The sequence below is a fragment of the Plasmodium vinckei genome (assembly GCF_900681995.1).
Source record: "Plasmodium vinckei vinckei genome assembly, chromosome: PVVCY_09".
NCBI lineage: Eukaryota > Apicomplexa > Aconoidasida > Haemosporida > Plasmodiidae > Plasmodium > Plasmodium vinckei.
Window position 1 is genome coordinate 1,045,527 of NC_051301.1, and position 25,961 is coordinate 1,071,487.

The following is a 25,961-nucleotide window of genomic DNA, read 5'->3' on the forward strand; positions in this document are numbered from 1 at the left end:
AAATAGTAAGAATAATATAGCATACAAAATTGTAGGAAAAAATATAAAATAGCATAAAAATTGATAAATAGCTAGATTGCAAAATAAATAGTAAAATATTATAAAGCGAGAAAAAGTAGAGAGGGATAATAAAACTCACTGCAATATGTTAGGACCATCGAGCGGTAAGGAATCGCAAGAGAAGATTATTGATTATGAAAAAATTAATCTTAGTGAATTCAATTATGTTATAAATAATTCGGATCACTCCGATGAAGAGGAGGAGGATGATGATGATTATTATATATCTGACAATAATTATAAAAATGATATAAAAACAGATAATACCACCCCAAATAATAATGCAAAAAATGAATCTTATATGAATTCAAAAGGGTTTTTTCCAGATACCAATGGAAAGGATAGCACTACTGATCATGTAATTAAACAAACTGAAAAGGAATCTGGAGAATGTAAAGAAAATAAACAGAGCGATAGTAAAGACATTGATGAGACCTCGAGAATCGAGCCTACCACATCTACCGATAATAATCAAAATAATTTAATGAATAGTGATATTGTAAAGGATGAAAAGGGTGGGAATTCCCAAGGATATAACAGAGACCAACCTGATTTGGAATCCTATATATATGTTCGAATAAAAACAAATAACTCTAATAATAATGTTTATAAATGTAAAATTGAAAAGAATATAACTATAAAAAAATTAAAAAATAGTTTAAAAGAAATAATAAATGATAATAATGATTATCGAATTATATATAGAGGAAGATTGCTTAAAGATATGGAAGTATTATCAAAATATAATATAATGTTTAATGATATATTATATGCAATAAAATTAAATAAAAAAAGAAATGAAAATGATATTGCATTAGATTCTGGTATAACAAGTTCACAATTAAGTACTATAGGAGATGAATATAATGATTTAGGGAAAATGGGACAGAATGATAATATTTCAAAATTAATTTCATCAATGTTTGATAATAGTGATTTTCTTAAATCAATAATGAATTCAAATAAACAACTTCAAAAATTAAGAGAAAAAAATTCTGAACTAAATCATATGTTAAATGATTCACAAACTTTAAAACAATCTTTTGAAATGATTAAAAACCCATCACTTATGAAAGAACTTATGAGAAATACTGATCGAGCTATAAGTAATATTGAAGCTATACCAGGTGGTTTTAATACATTAAGAAGAATGTATCATAATATACAAGAACCTATGTATGCATCAGTTGAAATGCCTAATGAAAAAAATCAAAACACAATTAAAGAATATGATTTAAATTCTTCTTCTCCTCCTACTACAGAAGCATTTCCAAATCCATGGGCTTCTAAAGAAAATAATTCACAAAAAAATATAAATATGGAAAATAGTTTAAATAAATATTTACTCCCAGATAGTAATATGTTTAAGGATAATGAAGAAATTATTCCGATTACTAAAATGGGAAATAAATATAAGGGAGCCAAGGGTAAGGTACTTCCAATTAACAATACAAATGAAAAAAATGGAATTGCTAATGGGAAAATCCCAAGTAGTGATCTTTTTCGAAGCAATCTTTTTGATATGCTATTAAAATATAAAAATCCTGTAAATGGAATTGGAAATAATCCAAATAGTACCGCCCCAAAAAGTTCATTACCAACAAACAATAAAAAAAATAATGAAACTAATAAAAATTCCGAAAATAATCCTATGAACATTTTTGGAAGTAATGGGAATTTTTTTGATCCTAATTCTATGAATAGCTTACTGGGAAATAATTCACAAATGAATAGCCCCCTTTTAAATCCTAACTTATTTAACAGTTTGATGGGTCAGCAATCGAATAATGCAAATGCAAACGCAAACGCAAATGTATTGAACATGTTTAGCCAAATGATGTCAAATTTAAATAAAAATATAAACATGAATAATAATGGAAATAATGCTAATTTAGGAAATGAAATGTTAAATAGTTTGAATATGTTGAATTTCCAAAATAATAGATTGAATTCATTATTTAATCATGGTGTAAATGTACCGAATAAACAAGTTAGTAATAATGACAATAATTCTGCTAGTCCAATCATAAAAAATATTAATATAAATGAGGAAAAAAAGGAAGAAAATCCATCTGATGATGTACAAAATCATGCAGAACCTCAACATGCCGATAAAAGCAGTGAAGTAGACACGAAACAGCAGGAAGATGGTAACACTGATTTAAATAATGAAGGAAAAGATAAAGCTACCACTTCTAACAATTTGAATAAGCAAGATGAACAAGAACATCTTATTGCATTATATCAAGAACAATTAACTTCGTTAGAATTAATGGGATTTACAGACACAAACAAATGCATAAAATCACTGGTTGAAGCAAAAGGAAATATAGAAAGAGCTATCGATTTGCTCTTAAGTGATATAAATGCAAATAGAAACTAAGCCCCGTTATTTGCCAGTTATTATACATTATTATTTTGTTACATTTGCTGAGTTTTGCTATATTTTCTCTTATTTATTCTTTTTATTGCCTTCCCTTTACCTCTTGACTGGGGCTATTTTGAAGGATAATGCACTCAAACAATTTTTGATAAGTAGTTTTGAGACAAAAAACGTAAAAATGCGATTTATTTTTTTTTGTAAGATCGTATGTTCTTGTAATTGATGTGACAAATCAATTTTAGTATTCTTTCCCCCCAAAAAAATATATGCTTATTAAATTTTAATAAATTTTATTTTTTTTCTTAACAATAAAAAAGCTGTTTATATTTTTAATTTTTTTTTTTTTTATTCTAGTTTGTCCAAAAAAATATAAAGCATCAAAATATGTGTTAAAATTTAATATTTTATTTTTCTATTATAATAAAGATCCATTTAAAGCTTTTTATTTTATAACTTTGTTCTATACACTAAAATATGTAAGTATGTTTATATATACTAGTATGCAAATTATGTATCAAAAAATACCATAAGAAATAATATAGGAAAAACATATGTGTGTGTCAAATATGTAGACAAATAAAATTTTTATTATGTTATTCCGTTTTATGGCTAGTCAAAAAAAAAAAAAATTGGCTAGCATACAAATAGCTAGCTTTTAATTAAAAAAATATTTAAAGCATAGAAAAAAATCGTTATTAAATTTTCAATCCTTCTGTTAATATAAAAAATAAAGTGGATACCATTCTCAGCAATTGTCTACATATGTATAAATAGAATGTATGTAACAGTATAATAATTTGATGTTAATATCTCTCTTTTTACAACCATCTAATTGGTGTTATTTGCTTATGCAGTAAAATGTAGGGGAATATAAGTTCGTCTATCTCGATTAATAATGGTTTAATTTAAAAATTACTGAATTGTGTTAAAGTTACAAGTAAATATATGAGAAAAGTATTGGTGATGAAAACCAATCCACTTACAATGGTCATATACACATTTTACTTTAATATTATAATATATTTTATATAGTAAAGTTAAAATGCCTTTTGAATTTTGGTCAAGTTTAATAATAGGATCTATAATGAATAATGAACAATTAGGGCATCTAATATTTTGCTGATTCATTTCTTTTATAATGTAATTTTGAAAACAATCTGAACAAGAAGATATATAACAACATGGAAATAAAATAGGGTCATAAGATAAATAATTTCTACAAATACAACATATAAATCCTTCTGCATTAGTAATAATTACTGAACATGGAATTTTTAAATTAAATTCTTTTTTTTTTTTTGAATAAGAATCTTTTTTTGCCCAAGTAGCTCTAACTCTACTTCCTTTAATACGTATATGTCCTGAGATTGCAGCATTTAATGTTCTTTGTGCTTCAATGTTTGTTGAAAAACGAACGAATGCATATCCAGAAGTTGCAGTCCATTCCTTATTAGGATGTCTTGATTGTTTGTCACAAACAACCATAGTTAAATTTACATTTCCATATTTACTGAAAACAGCCATTAAATCTTTTCGAGTAGTATTTGGTGGAACATTTACTATTAAAGTAAATTTGGCTACTTTATTTTCAGGGATATATATATTGTCATTACCCATTTCTACATTTATATCATTTATATAATTATTGCATATAAATGATTTTTCACCAACTTGTTCTTCTATATTTTTTGTCCATTCTTTTTTTATATTTTCATAAAATTCTGGACTATCCATATTATTTCCTACATCTGAATTATAAGAATAATTTTTATCTTTCACCATGTCATAATAATTTGATTCATTTGTTTCATTAATATTAGAAAAAATATTAAATTGTTCATTGTTTTTCCATTCTACTTTTTCACTGTCATTTCTTAAGCTGCTTTCAAATCGGGTTTGCCTAACATTTCTTTCATTATATTCCAAAAAAAAGTTGCAATTTTCTCCTTCACTATCTAACCCATTTTTGTTATCTCTTTCGTTTGACAATGTAATAATAGAATCATTGTTTGTTTCATTAGGTCTTATATTTAAGGATGTAAATTTATTATATTCATTATTAATCGTGGGTGTTTCACTTTCAATTACTTCGTCTTTCTCTATTTCTGCATATTTTATTAGTTCATTGAAAATCAAATTTTCTATATATTGTTGTTCTATAATACTTTTTTTTGTCTTTGGAAATATTTGGTCATCATATATTTTGTTGTTTACATCTTGTTTAGATGCAAACATTTCTAGATTCGTATTATTTCCAGAATTGTGTGAATCATAATTACATTGGTCAAGCAAGTTGTCCATGTTTTTATATTCCGATGATAAAATCGTTTTCAAAAGATCCATGTTTATGTTTATATCCTTTACATCTGCATCTTGAACATGTTTATTATTATGACCATTATCATGAGTAAAACTTTGACTCGTAGGATTGTTACTAAAATTATATGACAAACTAGATTCATTATTATCATTTTCAAAATTAATAATAGCATCATGCTCTTGTTCATCAATACATACAATTTTATTTTTTTTTAAATCATAAAAATAACTTTGTCCTACCACATTTTCTAAATAATCATTTAGGTCATCATTTAGGCCATCATTTAGTTCGTTTATGTTATTCTCTTTTATTGATGTTTTGTCTTTTTTCCAATTAAATTGAATACCTGTTTCTAACTCTTTATTTACCTCATCATTGTCATATAAAACATTGTCATAATTATTATTAAAAATATATTCATGTTTTTGATTGAAATTTTGTTTCATATTTTGGGTAAACAACTCGCTAAAATTGTTGTTACATATTTCATTTTTTTCATTTAAATTGTTTAATGAGGAATTAGGTTGGTTTAGATATTTTTCAGATTTTTTTTGAACATCCTCATTTATTGTATATGATAAATTAGTAGGCTGAAATGTTTTTGTTATTTCTTGTGAATTATTATAGAATGGTATTGCATCTACACTTTTTGAAATATGTTCATAATTATAATTGATATTATTATATTTTGGTTCAGAACCCATTTTAAATATATTATTTGATTTATTAAGAATATTATTTTCATTAAATTCGTAATTATATTTATTTAAATTTTTAATAAATGCAATGCTTTTTAATTTTTTTTCTATTTCATTAGATGTGTCTGTTGCAAATACACTATCATGATTGATATAGCCATTTTTAGATTCATTTGTTTTAAACCAGTTATTGTTTATATACATTGCTGAATTAGTTATATTATTATCTGTATTGTTTCTTTTCTTATTTATTAATACATTATTAAATTTACAATTGTTTATTATTTCGTCAGCATTTATATATGGCAATGGAGGAGGTGGCAGTTTCACATACCTATCCTCATTTTGCTGTTCTAAAATATTTTCATTTTGTTGTCCCAAAGTATTATCACATTGTAATTGTCTTGAGTACTTACGTGAATCTGTCTCTGTTGATAAACTATATATTTTTAATCGATCTAATTTATTTATACTATTATCAAAATGAACTTTTTCAAAAAAACTGTTTATATTATTTATAAGTTCTTCTTTTTTCAGTTCATCATTATCATTTGCTTCTACTTTTGAAAACTCCATTAAAAATAAGATCGTAGTATAAATAAATTAGTATCAAATTTGAAAGCATAAATTAAGTTGGAAAAAAAAAGAAAAATAAATATTTTCTGATTTATGAATAAGAGAAATTAAACAAATATATGACTAAAATTATAAATAAAAAAATAGTATATATCCATACCATTTTATAGACAAGATTAAAAATGTACATAAAATATGCACAAAATATTATTGTAAAATTCAAATAAATAGACAAATATAGATGGTTATATATTTTTTCTTTTTAGATCAAAAATTTATTTATCATAATGTTTATTTGGCGAGTTTAAAAAAAATGTTCTATAATTTGAAAGACATAAACTTAAACCAGTAAAATTTTCAACCATGTTGTAAAAAAAACATAATAACTATTCTTAAATATAATTATTATCTTTATTCTGTATGTTCTTAAAACTTAATTTCATCATATAAAAAAAAGGAATTAAAATAAAACTACTGAGAAATATGTTAGAGTACATAGTGAACCGAATAATTAGCTTAAAAAAAAAAAAGTTAAAATTCGCCAGAAAGAAATAAAATTCGAAACCCGCACACATAAATCATGCATATTATATATATACATGCTTGGGCTTATTTCCCAAAATTAATCATAATAAAGCTAACACACATTTTTCATTTTTTTGATATATTTAGCTATTTTATATTAAACAACTTTTTAGTTGTCTAACATTATAATTTTTGTAAACCCATTTGTTACATATTTTCGTTCATGTCTGCAATTTATCATTACTAGAAAAATAAAATTTTAATTATATTTTTTTTTAATAATATTCACAACCCGTTAAATTATTAACAAAACTGCTATGTGATAGTTTGATCAATTAAGTAGAAAATTAGAAAGTTGTTGTTTTTTTTTTATTTTAATTTTGGACACAAACTGCAAAATAATAAAAAGCTAATTGTGTTCTTATAAATATTTGTACACACCTATATTTATTTCTATTTTTTTTTTTTTGCAAAAATTATTAAAAAAAAAAATAGCTAGCTGTTTAAAAAAGAAATACAAAAACATATGCATGTGCATATAAATCTATACTTATATTTTCATATATAGTGAAACATTTTAATGTGTTTTTAATTTTTTGGTACCTCTTAATTTATAATTTTATAGTAGAAATTATGAGATTAATTAATTATATGAGTTTATTGTGTACTAGTTAAAAAAATAAAAAAAAACGATATAAAAAATAAAAGATTTAATTAGAATTAAGATATCTTTTAATTTTAAAAGGAAAATAAACTGTATAAATATGTGTACATAAATATGTATGCATGTGCATAAGAATTTTTGGCAATAATGGGTGCATCAGGCATTATGAAATGTATGTGAATATTATTGTTTGCTAAATTATATGTACGTTCATACAATATGCATAAAATTATATGTACCGTTCATACAATATACATAATATATATGCACTGTGCATACGAATAGGAAGGGAATTAGTACAACAACTCCCAATATTGTCTACTATTATTTTGCTATCAATGCAGTTAAAGGGGAATAAAATGATAAATAATAATAAGCCTATCCATATTTACATGTAAATAAATTCACACACACTATATATATGAAAACATATTTTGGCAGTTTACGCAACCTTTGTTTAAGGTTCTTCTTGTTTAGGCTCTTCAGGAACCAACTTAATTAAATCATCGATTCTTAATATTGTAATTGTTGCCTCTGTAGCAAATCTAATTGATTTTATTTTGCTAATCATAGCTTCTAAAACTCCATTTTTTAAATTATTTGCAACTTTTCCATTTACTAGATCTAAACCATACCATCTATAATCTTTAGGATCATCAGTATTCATAACTTGAGATTTAGTATGATATGCTCTTAATTTACATACTAAATCAATTGAATCATAAGAAGCATTTAATGCTAATATTTTAGGTATTACTAATAATGATTCTGCAAATTCTGCAATAGCTAGCTGTTCTCTAGAACCTAATGTTTTTGCAAAATCTTCTAAATATACAGATAATGCAACTTCGACACATCCACCTCCTACAACTACATAATTACTTTCTAATGCTCTACTAACTGAACATAATGCATCATGTATAGATCTTTCCATTTCATCTAAAACAAAATCATTTGCACCTCTTAATAATATAGTATTAGATTTAGAATTTCGACATCCTTTAAAAAACATAACATCCCAATCACCAACTTTTTCTTCATATACCTCATCACAATATCCTAAAGATGCGGGTTCAAATTTTTCTGTTCCATCAATAGATGATAATGTTAAACGTATTTGGCCATTTGTTAATTTGGCTATTCTTTTTAGATCATCTTTTTTTACTCTTCTTACTGCTATTGCTCCTGCTTCTACAAAATATTTTAGTGGCATATCATCTATTCCTTGTGTTGTTAATATAACATTTGCACCTGATTCTAAAATTTTATTAACTCTTTCTTTTGTTATATCTTTTTCTCTTTGTCTGATTTTTTCTAATTCATTTGGATCATTTATATTTACCTGAACACCTAGATGTAATCTATATTGTTTTAATGGAAAATCTAAGAAAGCAATCTTTGCATTTTTTATAGCTGAGGGCATTGCTTGAGAAGCTCTTCCACTCATAATTGCATAACCATCTATTAATTTTGAATCTAAAGAACTTAAACCATGAACTTTTATTATATTAACTGATGAGACAGGATATTTTGTTTTACCTGAATCGTTAATAATTTTTACTGATTGGATAGCATTAGCAACCATTTTAGCAAAATATTCTGATTCATAACTAATAAATTTAGATGATAAAGTTGTTTTTGCAATATTTGTAATAACATCTTTTCCTAAATTTGTGACTCTTTCACTTAATTTTTCTTTTATATATTTTACAGATTCTTTCATGGCTAGTTTATAACCACAAATAACAGTAGTTGGGTGGATATCCATTTTTATGAGTTCATTTCCTCTTCTTAATAATTCAGATGCTAATAATACTACTGATGTTGTACCATCCCCTACTTCTTGATCTTGTAATTCAGATAAATTTACTAATATTTTTGCAGCTGGATGTTGAATCTCTAATTGTTTTAAAATTGTAGCTCCATCATTTGTTATAGTAACATCACCAATATTATCTACTAACATTTTATCTAACCCTTGGGGTCCTAGACTTGACTTTAAAATATTTGAAAGAGCTTGAACCGCAGTCACTAAAGGGGGAGAAAATTGAGTGGCATGTGTGGGGGAAGTAAAAAGTGAAAAATGCAAACATATTTAGTACAAAGGATTGAAAAAAATACACAACAAATGTAATAATATAAATGCACACTATGAATATAAATATGGCTCATTCTTTTTGAAGTACTTACCATTTGCTGTTCTTACATCTTGGCCATTTTCACGATTTCCATAAATACTCAAAGACATTTTTCCTCTTATTTACAATACCAAATAATTATCTGGTTATTTAAAAAGGTATACTTTAGTACGTAAAATATTAATTTCTTTTGACGAGGGTTGATTTATATGTTTTTATTTTAGCCAATTGTATTAAATATAAGTACAAATAGTGAGAGAATATATTTATGTTTGTTTATTATTTTTAAAAAATGTACACTATATAGGTATGTATGTTATGTTTACAGTTTTTTATAGTGAATAGCAAATATACATAAGAATTTGAATTAACTTTTTTTTTCTTATAAATTTTTATAATTTAAACAAAGTATAAAAATAATGTATAACTATTAACACAATAAATATTCATATATGATTATAAACATAATATTATATTTTTATTTTTTTTAATTTTTTACATATATTAATTTTAACACCTATATTCTATATATGTTAATTTATATTTAATTTGAAGTTTACGTGGTTACTATATTTTTGAAATTTACTGTTAGGATTTTTTTTTTTTAGATATAAGGAATATGCTTACTGTACATGTACAATATATATTCCTCGTGTACCCAAATTTAAAAAACCGGTGAAATTTGTATATGCATAATAAATGTTTTATATAAACATTCTTAATTTATATAATAGTTTTATTTGTAGTATATTTTTTATGTATATAAATTTTTTCACTTTTTTTTTTCTCTTAGCTTTTTCGTACTTTCTCTATGCCCAATGAAATAGCATATTATTATTTTTTATATAAAAAGTAAAACTGTATAGGAATATATATAACTTCCTATTTGATCAAAATGATGATTCATTATTTTTGCTATATATTTATATTACTTTAGATTTTTGGAAATAAAAAATAATATAATAAAAATATGGTTACACAAAATATTTTAAAAGGGCTTATACATTTTCTTATTTTTTCATGTGTAGTACACAAAAGGAGTATATCTCATCCTATAACTTTTGCTAACCTACCATTACACATACTATCTTACTTTAAATAGTACAAAGTAAATATATTGACTAATTACAATATAGTACTATTGGTCATAAAAAGAGGTAGAACATTTTATATAATTGATAATTTTCCGAAAACGATATAATAAAATAATTATTATAAATCCTTTTTGTCATTAATAGTTATATATATTTTGGGGGTATACTTTTTTATTTGGTCATACATTTTTTTAATTAATCTTATTAGCAATTATAAAAAGAGAAAACAAATGAAAGACAATGAGGTTAATATTACGTAGAATTTATTTCAATCTTTTATTTTAAAAGCCAACTTAAAATGGCTTGAATAGGGGACCCCCCCTTTATGTCAAACTGACTTATAATTAAAACAAGAGAAAAAAAAAAAAAAAAAAAAAACATACCTCTATGAATAGAAATATCAACAAGGATAATTTACTATTCTATATTTATTTTGAAAAAAGAATAAAAAAATAAATGTCTTTTTTTTTTCACATGATCTATAATTATGCATGTAAATATTTCATTGTATTTGCATATCATATTTAGCATATTTATTTTGGCTTTAATCAATTGTGTGTATTAAATTTTAGTACCTTGTTAAGCTGAGACATAATTATAAAAAAAAAATAAAAATAATAAAACCGATTTATTACAAAGGAATAATATACACATCATATAAAAGATATATAAGCCAATAATAATATTTAAAAAATTTCAACAAATGTAATAATATAATATTATTGAATTGCTTTTTCTCATATATCGTCTTTTCAAAAAAAAAAATAAAGTATATAATTAATAAAAGGAATAAATAAGTTCCAAATTTAGTAAAAAAAAAAAAATTATAAAAAAGGAATGGATATATAAAGCAATTGTGCATATGCTTTACGAGCCGTTTTGTTTTCATATGCCTTTTATAAATGTTTATGCATTTTCTAAATATGCATAATATAATAATGTAAAATTCATAAGTTATAAGTAATATTTGTTTGCATTATTATATGCACATTTATTTTATCAAGTATATAAAAATAATCTGGGTAAAATTATTCGCAACAGTATTAACACATTTGTATTGAAAAAAAAAAAGGAATAAAATTATTGTAGTAAAGAAACAAAAAAAAGGTAAAATTAATTAATCAGTAAAAGGTATACCATTTTATGGATCTCCCCAAAATAAAGCCACACACATAATAATAATACATTTTGTTATTTATATATTTGATGAAATAAAATAAAAGGTCAATACCAAACTTAATAATGCAAATCTCTCTTTGATAAAGAGAAAGCCAGAATAGCATTAAAAAATATTGCAAAGTTAATATAAAATAGGCATAATATATACATATGCATATACATATTTACAAGCTAACAAAATAAACATACACTGAGTGTGCACATATTTTAACTTTTCAAACAAAGGAGTAAACAAAATGGATATGAACTTTGGGTTTGGAAATGATTCATTTTTTGAACAAGGAAATAGATCAACAGACAAGGAAGAAGTTGAAGAGATAAGTAAAACAGGATCTAATGAAATCGGGAGAGGAAGTGGTAAAATCGATGACGAAAAAGAACTTCCTAAAGAACTTTGTGCACCTATAACAATTAAACTATTATTAAATAAAATGATGAATAGTGAAAATTTTGAAATTCATAATTTTCAAATAAGTGGTATTATTATATTCGGTAAAATAACAAAAGTTAAAGAATTAGCTAGTGCAATTATTTTTGAAATATGTGATTATACTGGTACTATAGAAGCTAAATATAATAAAGATGCAAAGAATGATAAAATAAAAAATCATATTGAAAATTTACAAATTAATGATCATGTTAAAGTAGTAGGAGGTGTTTATTCTCCTGAAAGTAAAACAGAACAAGTACAAATTAGTATATCATATATAAATAAAGTTGATGATTGGGTATCTTATTTTTCATATTTTACATCAGATATTATATATTGTTATTTAAAATTATTAAAATTAAAAAATATAAATTTATCAAATGGTATAAATAATCAAGAAAAACCATGGTCCCACATTAATTTAGATTCATATTATAATCAAATGGATGAAGTAGATTCAGACATTATAAAATATTTACATACAACTAATGAAAAATATGCAAATCAAGAAGACATTTTTAATAACCTTAGAAAATATCATTCAGAAATTAATATTAAAAAATCTCTTACCAAACTTATTGAACAATATGATTTAGCCCAATATGAAGATATCATAAGTATTCCATAAGGTTAGCAAATTGAAAAATTATGTTCTTATATGTACAGAACCATTTGCTTACTTATCCAAATTTAAAACAAATTAGATCACTCTACCTCCTCAATATATCCTATTTTAAATATGTTTCATTATTTCATTTTTCTACAAAGCTTGAATTTTTTTAAGTGTAAATTTTATTTTTCAAACTTTTCAAACTTTTCATGCCTTCATAATGTTCACTATGTATACACTTTTGTATGCCACTAAATCGACTTGAGACAAAAAAAAATAAGTAAAATAAATAAATAAAAATAAAATGGCATAAGCATGTAAACTAATAAAATGGCATAAGCATGACACTAATTAAGTGGAGGTCATTTGGGAAGTACCCCACGACATTTCCAAAGAATTATCATGGCAGTGTCGAAAATGTACATAAGTATATGCTACATTATATATAGATGTGTATTTACACATGTTTAAAAAGTTGTAATAAACATAAGGAAGTAATACATTCCCAATGGTTGTATTAATTTTATATAATTAAAAAAAATAAATAAAATAATGTTAGCAAAATTGGATATACAAAATGTGTCAAAATTCAAATGGAATACCTATTAAGTCTGTTTCTTTCTTCTTATATTGTAAAAAAATTAAAAAATGAATTATTTTCTTCTCCCTGGTTTTATTTCCTCTTTTTCTGTTGCAATGTTTTGATAAAAAAAATAGCTAACCCCAGTAAAAACAATAAAAATACTAATAACAAAATAAACTGAAAAATATTTGTCACTATCTGATATAAATGGAAAATCATAAAAATAAAGAACTACTAAAGTAAGAGGTGTTGAAGATTTTAAAATTAAAAAACATTCTGCTGATGAATAGTTACTATAAAAATATGAAACACTTAAATTAAATAAAACATTTACAATTATATATATAACATAAATTAAAAGAGAAAATTTGCAATTCTCATTATTTTCTGTTGTAATCCCAGCAAAACATTGAACACTATCCTTAATATATAATAAATAGGATATTTTATTACTTGGGTTAAATAAAAATTGAAAATAAGAAATTATAGGTAATAATAATATCTGTATAAGAGCAATATTGAAAGATAATAATACAACACTCATCTTTTTTAATACTCGTGGTTCTTTTATATTTTTTGTGGCATATTCATATTTATCATCCTCTCTCTCATCAATCATTCTATTTATATTATGTGTATTATTTAGTGGTAATCTATATTCTATTAGTTCGTCTTTGTTCTTCTTATTACAATATTTGCATTTTTTGCTTTTTCCATCTTTTTTATATAAAACAGGAAAATCAAGGTCATTTGCTTGTCCATTCTGATCCATCTCTTTTATATCATGAGCATATAAATATGTTTCCTCTAAACTTGTTTGATTATCCATTAATTTGTTTTGTTCTTTTCTTTGTTTTACATATTCATAAAAAAATATTTCTCTTAATATTCCTCCATAGGATGTTAATACAATAGAAAATATGCAAAGCATGATTGAGCTTATCAAACCAAATGGTGGCAAATTCAAGGAATCATCTGATTCATCAATTATGTCTAAATTTCTAGAACCAAATATATTAAAATGGTTTGGATTTATAAAAGAATTTGAATTTATATAATAATTTGTTAATATTTTTTTTTGTAAAAAATTTGTATTATCATTATATATATATGGTACATAAAAAAAAAGAAATCCTGTTAAAACTATTATGACCGATATTGCATGATGCCTATTATATTCTCTTTTTAAAATTAAATAAGATAAAATAATAGAAAATATAAAATTTAATTGATTTAATAATAATAATATAGTTAATGGAATAGCTAGCTGAGATACAAAATAAAGTGTGTTAGAAACTATATCAAGAATTGATACAATAACAACATATTTATATGCTCCCATATTTGACCATTGATATGTTAGCATATTATACCAATTATTATGCTCACTTTTCTTTAAATATTTCCCATTATCAATTTTGTACATATTTTTTTCACTCTTTTTATATTCCTCGTTTTGTAAAAGATGCTTCATTTCATCTTTGGAAAATCTGCATTGCTCATTTGTGTTGTATACCTTATGTTTTTTATTGTCTTTATATCTTTTTTCTTCCATTTTTATGACAGAGTTACATGTAGGGCATCGTTCACAATTAGCACTTTTATTTATAACCTTGTCATATTCTTTTCCATCATATTTATTTGATTCATCGCTACTATTATCACTTATGAAATCATCGTGTAGTGTGTTTTTTTTATTATGGTGAAAAAAATTCATAATTTTTTTTGCTTTTTTTATTTTTTCATTACTTTTTATTTCAACTAAATAGTTTCTTTCATGCCCTATTTCTTCATTTTTTAAAAGTTCGATATTTTCATTTTGCTTTTTTTTGTTTGGTGAAACTTGTTTAAAAAAATAATTTTTTAAACATGGGTATATATATAGCCAATGTTCCTTTCGAATATGTTTAAATTTAATAAACAACATGCACAAAAATGAATATATGATTACATATGCGATGGCATTATAGGATGCTGTTAGACTATCAAAATTTTTTAGTATCCTATTTCTCATTCGTCCACATATATTATTGCTTACTCCTAAAAACACAACCAAACAGCCATTACAAAAAATAAAAAAAAATTTATTTAATTTAGAGGGAGTGGCATTTTCCCCGTCTTTATTATATCTATCGAATGTGACATATGGGGGCCCTTCCAATTCGCTGCTCTTATTACTATTGAAAAAGTTATTATCAACTTTAATATACATTATGCCATCTTTTTGTTTACTATACTTTAGTGTATTGCTTTTGCAATTTTTGCAGTTTTCACAATGTGTTTGTTTTAATTCTCTATAATGTTTACTATCAATATTTAATTCATGATTTTTTTTACTGGGTTTATATATTTCGTTTGTATAATCTCTTTCCAATAACCATCTATTACTCTTTTTTCCATAGTATGAAATATTTTCATTACATGTATTTACTAAATCACATTTACAAATGATGTGGTTTCTATTATTATTCACACTTATTGCTTCGTCTGTTTGAATTTCTTGGGATTCGTTTTGTTCGAGAATTCTTTTGTTTTCTATAAGAGTATACTTTTCATTTATTGCTTTTTCTTTTAATTTATTTTTTTTTCTTTTGATTTTTCTAAGAATATTGTCAAATAAATCATTTCTATAATTAATAGATTTCAAACTGCTATCATTATTATCTTCACTATTTTTTTCGTTATTATTTTCTTTAATTTTTTTTTCTTTTTTTTTTTTTTTTTTGTCAAAACATGTAATAAAATTATTTTGTTCCTTCTCTATTTTTTGTTTGAAATATGGAAAATTTTTTTTTTCCCCATTTTTCGGATATGTGTGTTTTTTTATATTTTGGCCTATGCCCATACGCTTAAATGTTAAAGATTCTTTTTTAGGTGGATAATATGCATATTGTTTTTTTTTAACTAAATTATTTTTTATGTTTATGTCTTTTTCATGAATTATTAATACATATTTATCTACACCTTCTTTTAATGAAATGTCATTTATTTGTTCAGATTTATCATTTTCAGCACTTAATAATATGGCATCATTTTCCATCCTTCTTTCGGGGCATTTTTTGATTTTGCCGCGTATTGGCACATAATATAACATTCCTTTTGTTTTTTCACACTTTATATTATTTTTATTAACTTTCGAATATGGCGTAGTTTTAATTTCTTCCATATTTTTTAAACGTTCTATTATTTGTGAATTTATTTGTGGGGTTTCAAAATATAAATTCAAAATAAAAATAGTTTATCATTGATAAAACTGTAAGTATATAATCTTTGTTTCAATGTAAATCATGGAAAATATTAAACACAATTTAAAAAGAATTATTATATATGAATATGATAAAAAAAAAAAATAAACAAATAAAAAAAATAAATAAAATAATAACAAAGTAAATATTATATTATAGAACACCGTGGTGTGAACAGTTGCCAATACAAAAGAACAAAACTTACATAAAAATATGCGTATGTACAAGTATTAAATATGACTATATACGTTGTAAAAGGGGCATACACATGTATGTATATATATATGTGAATATATTGAAATATACCATAACTAATTAAGCAATTCTTGAACTAGCCATTAATTTGTTTAATTGGTTATTAGTAGTAAAAATTTTTTTTTATGCTAGCCAAAAGTTTGAAAAATTCATATTTATTATGTCATGGTCATGTAACCAAAGGATATGGACATAAAAATTTAAAGCAATTTTATACAAAATATGACATATAAATAAAATAATAGCTAGAAACATGAGATAAAAAAAAAAACAGCAAGCCAAAATATGATATATATATTTTCTGTAATAAGGTTCATGTAAAATATCAATGAAGTTGAGTAGAAAAAGGGAATAATTTATTGTAATCATAATTTATATGTTTATATATTTATTTATGCGCATTTCTCAACTATATAGGTTATAATTTTTTGTTTTCATAAAATAAGTTTCTGTAAAATGGGAAAATGGTTACCCATATTGAAAATATGAATGCTTTCTATATATTCCATCTTTTCTTCTTTCTTCGCATAATAGCAAATAAAATTATAGTAAAAAATTCATTATTGAAAATATAAAAAAGTATTTAAAAATAAGTAGCTTTAAAAATAAAGGTATATCGAACCTGATATACAAAATGACATAAAAAACAACCCTATATAAGAACAAAAAAGTGTGCATACTAATTAACAACTCCCTAAGTTTGTTCTTTTTTGTAAAGGCAGCAAAAAAATCAAAATAAGAAAAAATAAAGTGGTGTGTAAAAGTACCAACATTCAATAGTAATATAAGAATTATCATAAAAATATTATAAATTTTCAAATATAAAAACGGGGATATGTAAATAAATATTTCTTCATTCAATCATATACAAATTAGTTGTAGCTGTCTAATACTCCCAAAAAATATACTATACATTTTTTTGTTCTTTTTATGCACGCATCATATAAATTATTATTCCTATAAATTAAAACGTGGTAAAATTTAAATTTAATTCTGTTTGTGTTTTTATATATAATTAGAATAAACAAGGTGGCATAATTAAAACGATAGCCAAAATAATTTGTAGAGTCAGAAAGCGGCACAATTATATGTATACTTTTTTATGAGTTATTATGAAAGGTATGTAATAAATTAATTCCATTAATCCATGGTATAATATTCTATTTTTTATATTTTTTTCGCCAAGCTTTTACCCATAAATATATATAAATTAAAAATATTGTTTGTGAAAAAAATAAATAAAAATCGTAAAGTAAAAAATGAGACACCAAAATGAATAAAGTATAATCATATCTGAATTGGTTGAAAATTTTCTTCATAAGACATATTATAAAATATTTGTTAGACATTAAATTTAGATATATTTTTAATAATTTCCTATAAATCAGGTAAATAAATATCATAGTTGTATGCACATATATTTAACCAAATATAAGAAAGAGGAAGCTATTATTCATTGCAACCATTTTGTGAGATATATTAAAGACATGGTATAATATATGACTAGGAATGGTGTGTCAATTTTTTACAAAAAATTGAAATTTGTGATATGCACACATATTTATATAATAATTAATTAAGGAAAAATTCTGAACATGCATAAAAAAATATCCCAAAAAGAGAATGAAAATGGTACAAATGAATTTTCCCATGAAAAAAAAAAGAAAAAGAAAAAAATAAATAAATGGAATTCACCATATATAAAAGGGCCCAATGATTTAAAAAGCTATTTATATAGCATGTGCATAAACTTTTCATATAGTGATATTTATCAAGAATATATAAGTAGATTAAGTTTGAATTCTTATAATAATTGTGATTATGATCAAATAAGAAGAAGTAGTTATATATCTAAAAATGATTTTTTAAAATATTATAATTTTCTATTATATGACAATAATTTTGAATTAGAAGAAGAAAATAATGTAGATGAATTTTCTTTTGTTTTTAAAAAACCAAATGATTCGAGTGATATTGAAGAAGTAGCAACATATTTGATAGGAAAATCTGATGAAGATTTAAAAGAGGATAAAGAGATATATAAAGAAAGGGCTTACAATAAAATTAAAAAATTAATATTAAATAAATATAGAAATAAAAATATTTTATTAACAAGGAGTACAGATGATAATAGTGATATAACAGACAGATCAAAAAAAAAAAAAATACCAACTGAGCAAACAGGTAAAAAACAAAAGAACATTACAAATGATTATAATTCAAAAAGTTATACTTTGGGAAAATTAAATACGCATAATAGATTTTATAATAGTTATGAACTGATCAAAAATGAAGAAAATAATGAGAAAAAATACATTCCTAAGATAATTAAAAAATCCTTTTTTTTACTTCGTGACTTTTTTGTTGATAAAAATGAAATTTCTTTTATGTCTAATTTAAATATTTATTTTTTAAATTATGAAAATGTTTCAAAAAATGAAATAAAGAACGTGCACAATAATCACTATTTTTATATGCTAAATATTTTGTCTGAGTCACAAAATGACCCCTCTGTTGAAATGTATTACAATTTTTATAACAACTTGATGAGAGATAAAAATAGAAATGATCATAATGAAGGCTCCTTAAAAATGGAAGACGAAGAAATGACAAGGGAAGTGAGACTAGACCGAATAAAATATGATGAAAATATTTACGGAGCAACTAAACCAGAGAAATTAATGAAGTACAATACTATATCATCAAAGCATACGCAGATAAATACCAGGAATGCAAGCAAACCTTCAATTGAGGAGGATTATTCCATAATGCCGTATGAAGAAAAAGATGAAATAAATATGCAAAACGAAAAGAATGGTGAAAATGAGCCCAATTGGGGAAAGACAAAATATAAAGATTACAAACGGAGAAGCATGAAAAGGTTATGCTCTGAAGAAATAGAAATATATTTTAAAAAAGTAATAAAAAATGAATTAATAAATTTTAATCAAAAAAGAATTGATAATAAAGATAAATGGAATACATTATTTTCATTTATGTTTTCATGTATTGGTGCTTCATTAAGTACCCATTGTTATTTAGATTTATCTGAGATAAAAACAAATTTTGATTTTTTTCTACTTATTTCACTTATTATAATTTGTTATATACTTATTGGATTACCATTATTACAAATTGAATTTTCACTTGGACAAATATCACAATCATCTGTAGTAAATGCTTTTAGTTTTTTAAAAAAAAAATATACAGGTATTGGAATAATTACTTTATTAATAACCCTTAATGTATTATCAAAAAATATATATAGAAGTGTAGATACCGTTGTAGTAATTACAAATTCATTAAAAAAACCTTTACCTTGGCAAATGAATCATTGTGAAAAAATACAATCAGAACATATGTGCATCCAAAATGAAAGATGTAGATGGGTAGCAATATCTTCAAAGTTGGGTGTTCAAAAAAAAGTTTATAAAGGGATAATAAATTTAAATGCTCAAAATAAAATAAAGAAACAATATTATATATTTCCATATTTATATGCACAGAATAATATTCCACTTTTAAATGGGCAACAAATGGAATGTAAATCAATAGGAATATTAGAAGGTATACATTTTTTTTCTAAAGATATATGCTTTTGTTGGAAGACAATATATTTATTATCAATTATGTTAGTATTATATATTTTATTGAGAATAGAAGAAATGATATGTAATAAATTTTTACAATATTCTTTTTTATTTTTTATAACAAACTGTATTTTTCAAATGATACAAATGTATAGCAAAATATATTTACATCAAAACGATGGGAATAATATACAAAATAAGATTAACCCTGATAATAGTAATAAGAGTATATTTTGGGGAGAAGAAAATTTACTTTATATAAATATAAATTTTATTGGTAAAATAATAAATATTGTATTAATTTCTATTAATTGTTCTACAGGAATAAATTATATGTTTTCATCCTATACAAACATAGGAGATAATATCTTATTATTTTCCCCATATATTATATTAGGGTCTTTTGTTGGTGTAATAATACATTTTGGATATTATTATTTATGTATATCTGTTATATTAAAATATGGAAATATATATGATAGTATAGAATTAGACAACTTACTTATGAGCTTAAAAATGCTACCAATTAATTATAAGTCTTTTGAAGATTTATTTAAAAAAGACAAAAAAGTTATAAAAAATAAAATAATATATTTTACAGCTTTATCAAAAATGAATTTACCAAATATTATGACCTTTACATATTTTTTATCATCTCTATTATTATTACTTATATCTTGTTCTATACATTTAAAAGGGATTGTATTAATTTTAAAAGAGAGTAAAAAATTTATAAATTATAAAAAAAAAATTATTAGTATATTTATAATTATCTTATATTTTTTTATTGTCTTATTTATTATTTTATTTCCAATTTGTCATAATATTAATATATTAATAGACAGCGTTATATCCAATTATATTTATTTTTTTATTATTTTTTTGCAACTAATATGTGTAACATGGATGTATAATTTTGATAGTATAAAAAGTTTGATAAAGATAAATATGTTAGAATATGTTTGTCTTTTTTTTTTATTTTGTTCTATATCTTTGTTTGTTCCTATTATTATATATTTATATAGGAATATAAATAAGACAGCTGATGTTAAGTTTTTTTTTTTTTCGCTTTTGTTTTTCTCCTTTTTAATTATATCATTTTTATTGCTTAACATTTTTATTGTTATGTACAGAAATACGGGAAATATAAAATTCAAGAAAAGACTATATTTTTTATATTTATTTAATATTGACATATTTAGGAAAAAGTTAAATAATATATTATATGGAAAAAAACGTACTTATAATTTGGGGGGAAAGAAGACAATATGTTTACACCCTCCTTTTCAAAAACTTAATATTACATGGTGTTTAATAGTTAAATATTTAATCCCATTTTTTTTAATTTATATTTTTTCATCAAATTCGATATGCAATATTCATAATATTTTTATTTCTAGCAAATATCATGAAAAAAGTAAAATGCAACCATTTTCAAAACATGGAAAAAAACATTCAAACCATTTGCGAATTAACAATTTAAAAAACGGAGAAAATATCAATTTAAATGATTTTATAAATAAGGAAGATGAGTATGCTAAGAAAAACTTAATGGATAAGACAAATAAAAAATATAAATACAACTTTGGAATGCTTATACAATATATAGTATCAATAATATTGATAATAATTATATGCTTATTTTCAGTAGCCCCTTTTATAAATCCTAAAAATTTGTCTACATTTGTTTTTCCCTTAACACACATATGGAATATTAATAATATTCAAACTAAAAAAAAAAATCCTATAAATTATTTATATACAAGATATATATATTTTTTTGAAGAAATTTTACCTTGTGAAAAAATTATGCCATTTTATGTTTGGAATCATATAAAAAAACATATTAAAAATGATAGTTTTATAACATCATTAAAACGAGAAAATGAAAATAATCCTAATATTAATGATAAAAGTTTTACTAACATGAATAAAGATGATTATGAAAAATATATATTCGATTTAATCGGAACTACCTTCAAGCCATTATAAACTAGCCATGTGTCAACCTTTTCATATTTAGCTAGCTCCATTTGAGGAGAAACAAAAGAGAACCCTACTATACCACGTTCCTATTTTGAAAATGTAAGTATGACCTTACCAACATAAATATAGACAAATTTTACAAAAGGTAATTTGTTTTACTTTTATTATCAATTTTTATATTAATACAAAAAAAATTATTTTTATTTAATTATAAAGAGTTTACTAAAAAAATAATAAAACAAGGGTAAAACAAAATAGTAAGTAAATAGATAAATAAGTGAACATGCATATGGAGAATGCTTGTGTCTTTTTCAAATTTTTGTAAAACTTGAAGGATCTCATTTAAGGGGCTTCATTCCAAGTTCTTCTCGTATTTTATTCCATCGCTCGATAGACATTTCTTCGTTATTTTTTTCTGGAACATCAGATAAATTATTTTTACTTTTTTCATGTTTATGCTTCCCCTCTTTTTTGTTCTTTTTTTTACTACGTTTTTTTTCATCATACTTTTCATATTTTTTATTTTTTTTTTGTCTTTTTTCATGGTCATACGATTTTGAACTATCACTTCTCGAGTAATCATCACTAGACAAATATGATTTTTTTTTATGATAATTTTTGTCAGTATAACTTGTTCGTCTTTTTTTTTTATCATACCCTTTTTTATCGTCTCTATGTTTTTTTTTTCGTTTAGAATAATGTAGTTCTGAACTTTGGCTAGTAGAATTATTGCTATCATAACTTTTGTCTCTTTTTGTTTTTTTATTGGAAAAACTTATTTTATTTTTTTTGTCATTCATAAAGAGTTCATTTCCTGATGATATATCTAATAATTCTTTATAATAATCTAAATTAATTTTTTCTAATAAGTTATTTTCTTCTAATACCATTCTTTTAGTTAAAGCTGGGAAATCAACATCTAGAAAATTATTAAAAACTAAACAATTATCAGCAAACACATCCATATATATTTTTTGAAATGATCCATCTTGTAATCTTAATCTAATTTTTCTATAGTCAAATAATATTGGTTCTATATTTTTATAAATTTCTATACCTTTACCAACTAATCGTAAATAAAATATGCCTAAAGCTCTCAGATAAATGAATTCTTCGTTTTTTATAAATTCATATATAATATCTTTATCAGGTTGTAGTTGTAATAATTTTAAAACTAAACAAAGAAAACGTGTTGGTTTCCTATTCCCTCCATATGTTCCTCCAACATATTTTAGGCTCACTGCTTGATCGATTATTGATTCGGCTGCACAAAAAAAGGAAAGAAAAGAAAAAGATAAAATATATGTAATATCATATTTACAAAGTTTTAAGAAAGATTATGCAAATTCTTCAATGAAAATGGACAAATACATAGTTTCAACATAGTTTCAACATAGTTACAACATAATTCAACATGATTAATCTGGGTAATAGCAATAAATATTTATAAACTTACATGTTAATGCAAAGCATTTTTCCTTCCAGTATGGACTGTCATATATTTTGTTTCTTATAATATTAGAAATTAAGTATTGTGGATTGGATCCAAATGTTTTAATAACATTAATATCAGTACGATTTGCCATATCTCAAAAATCATGTATGGCATTCAACCTTAAAGTATATAATCATATATGTTTTTTCTTATACAGTAAATGTAATACGGGAAAAACAAATATGATTGACCTCCACAAATTTTATTCATAAAAAATGCTATAAACTTAGGAAAATCCTATTCTTTTATTTTATATAATATGCTCATAATTTTATTTTTTCCCTTCGATTGGCCATACATTTTTTTTACATTTTTTTATTTTTTTTTATTCTCCGGTTTTAAAAAAAAAATTGTATATATATGCATATGCAAATATACTATCACCGAGGATGATAAAAGAAAAGTAAAATACCAATAAATATCGCTAAGTTTGTTTATTTTTTTTATATTTTTTTTAATATTTTATTTTCAAATTTAATTGATTTTTCTCCATTTTGAAGTCCCTATATATGAAATAATGGCGCAGGATAAATATTGTGAATGTGTTTGAAAAGTTTGAAAAGTCATATATGGATATATATATATATATATGTACGTATAAATGATATGCCTACACTGCTACAATGAATAAGAGACTAGTTGATGGATTAAAAAATAGTTCATTGTTTAAACGATATTTTTCCAATTTATATTCTTATAATATTAAAAAAAATGTACCAGACTATATTGATTTTGAAACATTTTTCCCGAAAAGGGAAATAAAACCGGATGTATTATCCCCATTTACTATGTCAAAACAACAAAGACTAGAAAAATTATTAGAAGATAATCCATTGGTATTATATAAAGGAAGAGTAATAAAAAATTTATCATGTCCCAAAATAAAACACTCTGGAAGAAATAATGTAGGAAAAATTACAACACGTCATCGAGGTGGTGGGCATGTACAAAGATTAAGATTTATAGATTTTAAAAGATCGAGAAAAGATATATATAGTACAGTTTTAAGAATAGAATATGATCCAACAAGAAGTGCACATATTGCATTAATTCAATATGAAGATGGTGTATTGTCATATATTTTAGCTCCTTTATTATTAAGACCAGGAGATAAAGTAATTGCAAGTAGATATGCAAATATTCATCCTGGAAATGCATTACCTTTAAAAAATATACCTGTAGGAAGTTTAATACATAATATTGAAATGCGACCCGGTGCGGGTGGACAATTAATTAGAGCCGCAGGTACATATGCAACTGTTTTAAGTAAAGATTCTTTATATGCAACAATTAAATTAAAATCAACAGAAATTCGAAAATTCCCTTTAGAATGTTGGGCTACTATTGGTCAAGTAGCAAATTTAGAAAGACATATGAGAATATTAGGAAAAGCAGGAGTCAATAGATGGTTAGGCAAAAGACCAGTAGTTAGAGGTGTTGCTATGAATCCATCTAAACATCCACATGGTGGTGGAACTAGTAAAAAACATACTAAACGACCCAAATGTTCTCTTTGGGGTAAATGCAGAGATGGTTTTAAAACTCGAAGTAAGAAAAAACCACTCGGATTAATTATTAGAAGAAATATATGTGGCCGTTTACAGAAGAAATATGGAGTTACTGCATAAAAAAAATGTACAATAAAAAGTAGGAACCCCCAAAATTGTATAATCTATACCCTAACAAATAATCCAATTTCAATGCCAAATCCGTTGCAAAAAAATGTATATATATATATATGTGTGTGAAATAATTCAAAATTATAATATTCCATTTTTGTATTTTCCTTTACTCACAATTTAATACATGCTGAGTTGGTAAATGTTTCCCATTTGCATAACTCTTTAATAGGCGCCACAAATAAGCAATAATAATAATAATAGGAAAATTATAAATGAACTTTCGAATTGTGCATATTTTTTTATACGGAATATTAAAATAAAGTATCCATTAGTTATCACAAATAAATGTGTATGCATTAAAAAAATGATCATATTTTTTTACAGTATTTTTTATGTATCCCACACATGCACATTTTCGTAGAAAATTCAATTTGAGTTGACTACATTCCTTAAAAATTTAGAGGAATACAAAAGGGGAATTATTTTATATTTACATTATTTATTTTTG

General features: G+C 23.5%; 8 protein-coding genes across 8 annotated transcripts; 4 read left to right on the forward strand and 4 right to left on the reverse strand.

The window, feature by feature from the left end:
• Positions 1-145: 145 nt before the first annotated feature.
• Positions 146-2,443, forward strand: PVVCY_0903070 (ubiquitin-like protein, putative; the record flags this gene model as incomplete). The annotated part of the gene is made up of 1 exon (XM_008626646.1): positions 146-2,443. One exon carries the CDS (start codon positions 146-148, stop codon positions 2,441-2,443), a length of 2,298 nt encoding a protein of 765 aa, XP_008624868.1.
• A 912-nt stretch (positions 2,444-3,355) lies between these two features.
• Positions 3,356-6,037, reverse strand: PVVCY_0903080 (RNA-binding protein, putative; the record flags this gene model as incomplete). Its single annotated transcript, XM_008626647.1, has 1 exon — positions 3,356-6,037. One exon carries the CDS (start codon positions 6,035-6,037, stop codon positions 3,356-3,358), a length of 2,682 nt encoding a protein of 893 aa, XP_008624869.1.
• Positions 6,038-7,683: 1,646 nt separating this feature from the next.
• PVVCY_0903090 (T-complex protein 1 subunit alpha, putative) lies at positions 7,684-9,474 on the reverse strand (the record flags this gene model as incomplete). The annotated part of the gene is made up of 2 exons (XM_008626648.1): positions 7,684-9,257; positions 9,417-9,474. The coding sequence occupies 2 exons, from the start codon at positions 9,472-9,474 to the stop codon at positions 7,684-7,686; spliced, it is 1,632 nt and encodes a 543-aa protein (XP_008624870.1).
• Positions 9,475-11,873: 2,399 nt separating this feature from the next.
• Positions 11,874-12,695, forward strand: PVVCY_0903100 (nucleic acid binding protein, putative; the record flags this gene model as incomplete). Its single annotated transcript, XM_008626649.1, has 1 exon — positions 11,874-12,695. The coding sequence occupies one exon, from the start codon at positions 11,874-11,876 to the stop codon at positions 12,693-12,695; it is 822 nt and encodes a 273-aa protein (XP_008624871.1).
• Positions 12,696-13,330: 635 nt separating this feature from the next.
• Positions 13,331-16,426, reverse strand: PVVCY_0903110 (conserved Plasmodium protein, unknown function; the record flags this gene model as incomplete). The annotated part of the gene is made up of 1 exon (XM_037634350.1): positions 13,331-16,426. One exon carries the CDS (start codon positions 16,424-16,426, stop codon positions 13,331-13,333), a length of 3,096 nt encoding a protein of 1,031 aa, XP_037490455.1.
• Positions 16,427-18,355: 1,929 nt separating this feature from the next.
• Positions 18,356-22,342, forward strand: PVVCY_0903120 (amino acid transporter, putative; the record flags this gene model as incomplete). The annotated part of the gene is made up of 1 exon (XM_037634351.1): positions 18,356-22,342. The coding sequence occupies one exon, from the start codon at positions 18,356-18,358 to the stop codon at positions 22,340-22,342; it is 3,987 nt and encodes a 1,328-aa protein (XP_037490456.1).
• A 332-nt stretch (positions 22,343-22,674) lies between these two features.
• Positions 22,675-23,922, reverse strand: PVVCY_0903130 (pre-mRNA-splicing factor 38A, putative; the record flags this gene model as incomplete). The annotated part of the gene is made up of 2 exons (XM_008626652.1): positions 22,675-23,600; positions 23,793-23,922. 2 exons carry the CDS (start codon positions 23,920-23,922, stop codon positions 22,675-22,677), a joined length of 1,056 nt encoding a protein of 351 aa, XP_008624874.1.
• Positions 23,923-24,619: 697 nt separating this feature from the next.
• On the forward strand, positions 24,620-25,459 carry PVVCY_0903140 (50S ribosomal protein L2, putative; the record flags this gene model as incomplete). Its single annotated transcript, XM_008626653.2, has 1 exon — positions 24,620-25,459. One exon carries the CDS (start codon positions 24,620-24,622, stop codon positions 25,457-25,459), a length of 840 nt encoding a protein of 279 aa, XP_008624875.2.
• Between the last annotated feature and the right edge of the window lie 502 nt (positions 25,460-25,961).